The sequence below is a fragment of the Arachis ipaensis genome, chromosome B07 (assembly GCF_000816755.2).
Source record: "Arachis ipaensis cultivar K30076 chromosome B07, Araip1.1, whole genome shotgun sequence".
NCBI lineage: Eukaryota > Viridiplantae > Streptophyta > Magnoliopsida > Fabales > Fabaceae > Arachis > Arachis ipaensis.
The window spans coordinates 96,457,250-96,465,095 of record NC_029791.2 but is presented as its reverse complement, the minus strand read 5'-3'; the positions used below and the strand labels follow the sequence as shown (position 1 = coordinate 96,465,095).

General features: G+C 32.4%; 2 protein-coding genes across 3 annotated transcripts in view; one reads left to right on the top strand and one right to left on the bottom strand.

Moving 5' to 3' along the window:
• LOC107609632 (HMG1/2-like protein) lies at nt 587-2,633 on the top strand. 2 transcript variants are annotated; one of them, XM_016311638.2, is made up of 8 exons: nt 587-805; nt 903-957; nt 1,186-1,305; nt 1,647-1,704; nt 1,809-1,853; nt 1,942-2,022; nt 2,099-2,191; nt 2,288-2,633. In XM_016311638.2, the coding sequence occupies exons 2-8, from the start codon at nt 911-913 to the stop codon at nt 2,303-2,305; spliced, it is 462 nt and encodes a 153-aa protein (XP_016167124.1). In that variant the 5' UTR covers nt 587-805; nt 903-910; the 3' UTR covers nt 2,306-2,633. The 2 variants fall into 2 exon arrangements, with proteins under 2 accessions (XP_016167124.1, XP_020961716.1); XM_021106057.1 differs by having other exon boundaries at nt 612-805; nt 1,186-1,412.
• The window catches only part of LOC107609630 (putative 12-oxophytodienoate reductase-like protein 1), a 6,473-nt gene continuing 966 nt past the window's right edge, over nt 2,340-7,846 (bottom strand). Inside the window, exons 3-5 of the mRNA XM_016311637.2 lie at nt 5,407-5,537; nt 4,196-4,354; nt 2,340-3,854 (exon numbers count right to left, since the gene is read on the bottom strand). Of these exons, the coding sequence (XP_016167123.2) occupies nt 3,247-3,854; nt 4,196-4,354; nt 5,407-5,537 (898 nt within the window). The 3' untranslated portion in view covers nt 2,340-3,246. The remainder of the gene's footprint in view (nt 3,855-4,195; nt 4,355-5,406; nt 5,538-7,846) is intronic.

Genomic DNA, 7,846 nt, shown 5'->3' with positions numbered 1-7,846 from the left:
GTTATTCCAAATCATGAAATTGAATTTCAAATAGAAATCAATTCTTTTCTTAAAGGAAATAGATTTCTTTTCTTATGTTAAATGGTTTTCAAACAAGTTCTAAAAGATGAATTTAATTAAAAAAATTTTCAAAAATTAATTTAAAAAATAAATAATCTTTCAAAGACTAATTTAACCATTTAATCGTATAAGATTTGAAAATTTGTCATTGCATCTTAGAACAATTTAAAATTCTTTTTATTCGGTAAGATTTCTCGGTACCAAAGAATTCATCCATGAATGGACCGCAGCAGAAGCATTATAGAGATTTTTGGTAGCCCAATAGAGATAATCAGGTAAGGTGTTTAACTAACTAGATATGGGCTTTGCAGGTCTGAAGAAGCCTGGCCCAACCAAAGAAAAAATATATTTTTTTAAAGAAGGGAACAATAGTGCAAAGATGATCGGCGGGACACAAACGGCGATGAAGAAAACACACAGAAAACACAAAATGGTTTGGTTTGGCATAAGCTTACGAATAACGCAGCCAACACACAAGTAGCGCACGGATCAATGACATGGCAAATAAATTTAAAATCCCGCCTAAACCCCTGCCCCTCCCTTCGCTCTCTCCTTTTCCCCTTTGGATTTCATTTCGTTCGCAATTGAATTTCAATTTCCCAAAGGGCCTTAATATTTCCTCGCATTTTTTCCGTATGTCATAGTGCAAACTAACGAACACCCCTTATTTCTCTCTCTCTTCCTTTTCCTCTCTCTCGCTATCTCTCCCAAACCCTACCTTCTCAACCCCATTTTCCACCTTCTGGTCCGTATTTCTCTTCAATTTTCGCCAATTTCTCGTGATTTTAGTCGTTTCCTTCGATTTTACGCTCAGAAAACTAACCTGATTGTGTTAATTGCAGCTCCCGTCATGAAAGGTGCAAAGTCCAAAGCCGAATCCAAGAGAGGCGATGCCAAGTAAGTTTCATTAACTTTCGATCCGGTTTCAATTACTCTGTTTTCCTTTTTGATCTGACTCGTCTTTTAGCGAAAACTGGACGAAATAATTAGGGTTCAGGTTTTTCCAGATCTGAGATCTGAAAATTGCGCTGATAGCGATTTGATCTGAATTTTGAAGTGTTGGATATTTAGGTTTAGTTGTTCTGTGTGTATTTGGTGATTTTTGTGTGGTGTTATTGTTGTCAGGCTTGCCGTGAATAAGAAAGGAACTCCGGCCACGAAGGGCGGTAGGAAAACCGGCAAGGGAAAAGCCGCCAAAGACCCTAACAAGCCAAAGAGGCCACCGAGTGCTTTCTTCGTTTTCATGTAATTATATATATTTTATTTAACGCTACGATGCATTTGATTTCCGATGCGCTCTTCCCTTTCCACCGAATATTGTTCACCTCAAAACTTTTTACCCACACACCACGGTAATTAATTAATTCTTTGTTATCCTTCACTTTAGATTTTTTTCAATAATCGTTATTGTTTTAAAACGTTAAACTCTGTTTCTAAAGTATGGTAGACGTAGTTTTTGCTTGCTGAAGCTTCGTATTACTATACTACCAATTACAGAGGACAGATGATAGTTATTCCTTTGTTTTATTGTTTTCTGCTGTATAATTTTTCTACTGCTATTTCTGAAATTTGCGTAATTATTGAAGGGAAGAATTTAGGAAACAGTTCAACAAGGATCATCCTGAAAACAAAGCAGTATCTGCTGTAAGGATATTTAATATGGTTAATCGAAATTGGTTTTAGTTGCATCATGCTTTCGTGGGTGTTTGTTGGAGTATCACTTAAAATTGCCTTGGTGTGTTTTTCAGGTGGGCAAGGCTGCTGGAGCTAAATGGAAACAAATGTCTGATGCTGTAAGTGGCTCCGTATAGGCTGTTTGGTTGCGTAAATTAAGATTCTGTTGTTATTTCTTATCAATGAAAGGATGTTTGGTTTGTAAAGGAAAAAGCACCTTATGTGGCAAAGTCAGAGAAACGAAAGCAGGACTATGAGAAGAACATGAGAGCCTACAACAAAAAACAGGTGGGGTTGCAAATCTATTGGTATCCTATCTAACATGTACCACGATAGTTTCTCATCATTTTGTCATTGTTGTCAGGCTGAAGGTCCTACTGGTGGAGATGAAGAGGAATCAGACAAGTCAATATCCGAGGTCAATGATGAAGATGATGATGAGGATGGAAGCGGCGAGGTTTGTTTAAGAATTTGACTATTGTTGTATCAGCATTTCATATTTCCATATATCTATATATTCTTAGTTGCTTATTGGTGCTTTTTATCTGTGCAGGAAGACGATGATGAGTAGGAGCTGGACTGAGAGTAGTATCTATCCTAGGTTGTTTTGGTGATTGATCGTCTTCTGTAGATGGGTCTCATCACTTGCTGATAAACATGTTTCGTTCTTCCAGAAAACGTATTCCTGCTCCCTCAGTAAATTTGTTTTGCCTTTTCAGAAAATGAAATAGCTACAAAAGGGAGCCCATCTTTATTTGTACCTTTGGATTCAACTATTTAGTTAAGGGGTGTTTATCTCTTTTAGAGAGATTGTATCTTTTCATGATGAAATCTACTTACGTTTGTATCAATATAATTGGCTTATCCTTTCCGTCATGCTGTATTTTCTTGGTTGTATATATGTGTTGAATTTTTCTCACTAACCTTTTCTTCGTAAGCATTCTACTTCAGCGTTGACTTTCTGAACTGGATATGATCGTTGTAGGTATGATGTCCGACAACAATTTTGTTAATTTCTCTTGTTGAAGCCATGCCTTCGCGTCTTGTTACATAAGGATATTTTAGTGCCTTATCCATGCATGCGAAAAGTTGACTTTGGTTTTACTATTTGATCTATACCTGGTTCAACCTTTCGTCGTTCGTGTTGTCAGTAACTCGATCTTGTCGGTTGACTTGGAATATTTGGTTCTTACCTTCCACCAAGCACACCTACTTATAGATTGAATTATGTTGTTTTCTGGCCAATCGCGGTCTTAGAATAATGATACATAAGTTTCTTAATTGGTTTTAACAAGGGAACAATAGATTCTTATTACTGGGAGTTTCCACGCAAATAACACTTGTAGGATCCGAAGTCGCTACATTTCTTCACTTCCCCCATGAACCTACTTTATTATCCATAGCATAATATTGACAAAACATAAAATTGATACATGCTCTTAGTAACCCAAACTAGCAGATACATTTTTTGCCCAATTCCGAATCCCATCCTTTAACAATTGTAATTAACATCTACTTTCCGTTTGGTTGATGATCTTCAAGAAATGGATAGTCAGTGTATCCAACCACAGGATCATGGGTGTAGAAAGTGCTTCTATTAGCCTTATTCAACTCAGCATCCAATTCAAACCTCTTTGGCAAATCAGGGTTTGCCAAGAAGAGGCGTCCATACGCCACCAAATCAGCACCGCCACTTGCTAAGACCTTGTTCCCATCACTCCTATTGTAGCCACCAGCAACAATGAAGGTTCCGTTGAAAGCCTTTCTAATGGGCAAAAGGGACTCCTTTGCGGTGTCAGACTTTTCAAGCATTGTGACCATCCTGGGCTCAATGACGTGGCAATAAAGTACGTCCAATTGGCCCAGTGACTTGGCCATGTGGATGCCCAATGCTAGTGGGTCAGAGTCCCCACAGTCACAGTAATCTGAAAATGGGGAGAGCCTAAAACCAACCTTGTCAGCTCCGATCTCTTTGGCTACTTCCTCCGCCACTTGCAGTGGGAACCGACAACGATTTTCTAAGGTTCCTCCGTACTCGTCATCTCTGTCGTTGACTTTGTCCTTTAAAAACTGATCAAGCAAGTACCCATTCGCTCCATGTATCTCTACCCCGTCAAAACCTGCACCTTTGTGTCTTTTTGTTAATAACCATGCATGTAGTTGAATAACTGTTTATGTATATTTGATCAAATATATTATGTTAATTTTTAAATATATAAAAATATTTTAAAAATGATTTTAGATTAATATAAAATTTTTAAGATATAAACTCTAATCTTACCTTAATTTTTTAAAAACTTACAGCAATAATTTTTTTTTTCTGATGCGAGAACATTTATTTGAAGTTATTCTAGTATTAATATGGTTACTGTATATATGAAAAAGTTTAAAACATATTTGTATCATTCTTTGGATAAAATAACAAATAAAAATAAAATTGTGAGGACATTAATAAGGTTACCAGCTTCCATGGCATTTCTGGCTGCCACTACGAAGTGATTGACAATGTGAGGGATCTCATCAGTTCTAAGGCGGCGAGGAGGTGGGTACCTGCTGAATCCCTCCTTTTGAATAGCTTTGTCTGTGCATGAAATTGGGGCCTCCCCATTTGGCTGGTAACCTATTATATATTGTTTAAATTTATCAATTGCATGGAGTTTGTGATATCAATTATTAATATATAAGGAATCGGCTTTATATTTCTAATGTTTTTTATTCATTTAATTTTGTTTAATTTTTAATATTTTTGATTTATTTTAAAATTATTTTTAAATATTTTCAATTTTATTCTCAATATTCCAAATAGAGTTAATATTTAAAGATAATTTTGATACAAACTAAAAATGTTAGAAACAAAATTAAATACAATCAAACGTTGGAAATATTTTTTAAAAAAATCACAAACGTTAAAAATATAAAACATTTTAAAAATAATAGTCAAAATAATCAAAATAATTTTTAAAAAACTAACTATGCTTCAATTTAGTTCCTCTACTTAAAGATTAAATATTTTAAATTAATTTCTAAAAAATATACTTGCATAATTAATTTTTGTGGTACGCTAGAATATAATTAACAAAATGCCTAATTTGAATGATTAAATTGATAAACACATAACTTTTTAATATTATTTTGACTATTAACTCAATTTAATAACATAATACTTGATTAAAATTGATAGGGAGAATATAAAACCAATTAAGCATTATTTTTTTAGAGCAAAGTGATAAATAAATCCTCACAATTTATATTTTGAACAAATTAATTTTTAAAAGAAAAGTACTAATAAAATTTTTCACGATCACATATAGTATTTACTTCCGATGTTCAAAGAAATCAGCGATACAGTGTGGAGTCACAGGCTCCTATTTTAATATTTAATATGTAAAGTAGTCGTAATACTTCTTGCTATCAGAGTAGCGCAGCCGGAAGCGTGACTTCTGATAGTGAGGGTGTTACACACAACAACTAAGTTAATAAATTATTATTTGTAAGCTAAGAACACAACAACTTTAACGTTCGCAGTAGTATAAAACTTTGGTCAATTCATTAAGAGAGTTAATGAATTTCCAGGTTCGACTCCTGCTGCGGAGTATTTTTTTAAAATTAATCTTTTTAAAATATAAATTTTTTAAGATTTATTTGTCACTTTAATCATATTTTTTTTATTACCATAATTGGAGACTCTTCCAGCATGCCATAGTTGGCAAAAGAATATTCCTCCTTTCTCATGAACGGCTTTCACTATTGGTTTCCATGCTTCCACCTGCTCTCTTGTCCAAATGCCGGGAGTATTTGGGTACCTTTTATATATATAAATAAGATCATGAGATTTATGTAGACATTATCTATTTAAATTTTAACTGTGACCTTTTATTGACAGCTAATTAAAATTAAATTAATCACTAGTTAATAAATAAAAGGAGAATCTAGCCAATCCATGTAGCAAACCAAGATGGGGTCTATATATGTTAAATAGGACTTGGATAGTACTATTGTTATTTGTTAATAAAAGAAAAAGAAAAGAATATATAAGATGCAAATAAATTTCTTATTTTAGTCTGTGTTACAAATTGCATAACACAAATTCTTCAAACTACAAAAAAAATCTTTGGTCTTAACCATAACAGTGAGATTTTTCTTTGGTGACAACTCAGGCCGAAAACCAATGTCAAAATATAAAAATACTAATGAAAATTAGAATAACGTTAGAGAGACAAGAGTATAAAGTTGTTTTATTTAACTTAATATTCATAAATTTATATATCATAACATCTATAACTACATGTTTATTATATTTAGTGACGCCAACTCTCAAACACAACTACTCATTGTTCACTAAGCAAACAAACTACCGTCTCTTGCTCTTCCTTTGAAGCCGAGTACAGAGCAATGAGCCAAGCAATTCGAGAAGGCCAGTGATTACTTTATCTTCTCCATGAGTTCCGCATTGGGCATAATGCACCATTACTCTGCGATACTCAGTTCGCCCTTCATATATATGGCTACCAATCTGGTGTTTCACGAAAAGAGGGAGGAACCACCTAATTTTTGACGTCGTTTTGTTTGACCGATCAAAAATTTCTTCTGGTATCTTGTGTGTATTAAGCGCTTTATACAAGTAGGGTTTCACTCTTTAATCGATTAAAATTATGAATTAATTAATATATGTGATTGGATTGTTATTGTTGATGTCTGTTGTTCAAATATATGAGTGTTGGCTGTTAAAATTTTAATTGAATTGCTGTTGAAATTGTTGTTATGATTTCGCCATGTTGAGGAATTAAAAATTGAGATGTTGTTGAATAATTGGCTAAAATATGAGTTATATTACAGTATGTTACTGAGTTATGTAGGATGAATATTTTAAACCGAGGTTTCGAATAAAAAAGAGCTGAGACTTGGCTTTTGAGAAAATTTAATGAATAAAATTATATATATTTATTTTAAAATATATGAATTTTATTAAAATTAATTGAGTTTGGTATTTGAAGAAAAATAATTGGTTTGTAATAAAGAGTTTAAATTGAAAGACAGTTTTAGAAAAAATATAACTCTAATTGAAAGAAAAATGTTTTATTTTAAAAACGGAAGAATCGTGTCTAATTTAATTATTTTAATGAAATTTAGGGTATTTGAAAATTAGTACAATATTTTGAATAAATTATAAAGTAATCAGTGAATATTGAATCTCTTTTTATAGAAGTTCAGAATAATTTTTAAAGTACATCAACTTAATTAGAGTAACTTGCATAAGATGCTGTTTGAATAAATTTAAGTATATTTATGCACTTTTGGTTATGCATTTTTTACAAAAATATTTATAAATTTTAAACATAACTCTGAAATATTTAGAAAAGTGATTCTAAAATTAAATTTTATGACCTTTTAGTCGATTATTTTATAGAGATTGTGCTATGATGCATAAACATTGACACGGACACGAGACACGACACGACACGGGACACGTCGACACGCGAATTTTAAAATCTTACATGACACGGGACACGCATACATATAAAATATAAAGTATTTTTTAGATAAATCGTAATGATATTTTAATATTTTATTGATATTAAAATATAAATTAAAATTTTTAATTATTTTTAATGTCTTATTTTAATTATATTAAGTATTTAAAATATTTTTATTTTAATAAATAATAATATATACTATATCTAAATTTATTTTAAAAATATATGTTAAGAATAAGACAGGACACGCTGATACGTGATGATATTTAGGTGTGTCTAGATATGCCTGGAGATAAATTTTTTATTTTTTATCAAGACACAGTTGGACACAGTAGATACGCGTATCAGACGAATGTCGATGAGTGTCGTGTCTGAAATGTGTCCTACACGCAGACACGACAACTCAACGAAAACGAAGTGTCCTACTTTATACAGATTGTGAAATCTTGAATAAGGAATTATTATATTTTGAAAAGTATTTAATTATGTGACGAGATAATTGTGTTTAGAAGTGCTACACGCCTACACCAATAATTTTTCTTGTCAACGATTTATCTAGTAATTTGCTGAAGAGCGATACGAACGTTATAATCCAAAAAATAATTTTTTTTTAGCACCTGTTAGCTTCACCCGTAAGT

Coding starts and splice junctions, on each gene's coding strand:
- LOC107609632 (XM_016311638.2), top strand. CDS start 911: ATGAAAGGTGCAAAGTCCAAAGCCGAATCCAAGAGAGGCGATGCCAA. Junction 958..1,185: donor TCCAAGAGAGGCGATGCCAA/GTAAGTTTCATT, acceptor TATTGTTGTCAG/GCTTGCCGTGAATAAGAAAG. Junction 1,854..1,941: donor GGAAACAAATGTCTGATGCT/GTAAGTGGCTCC, acceptor TGGTTTGTAAAG/GAAAAAGCACCTTATGTGGC.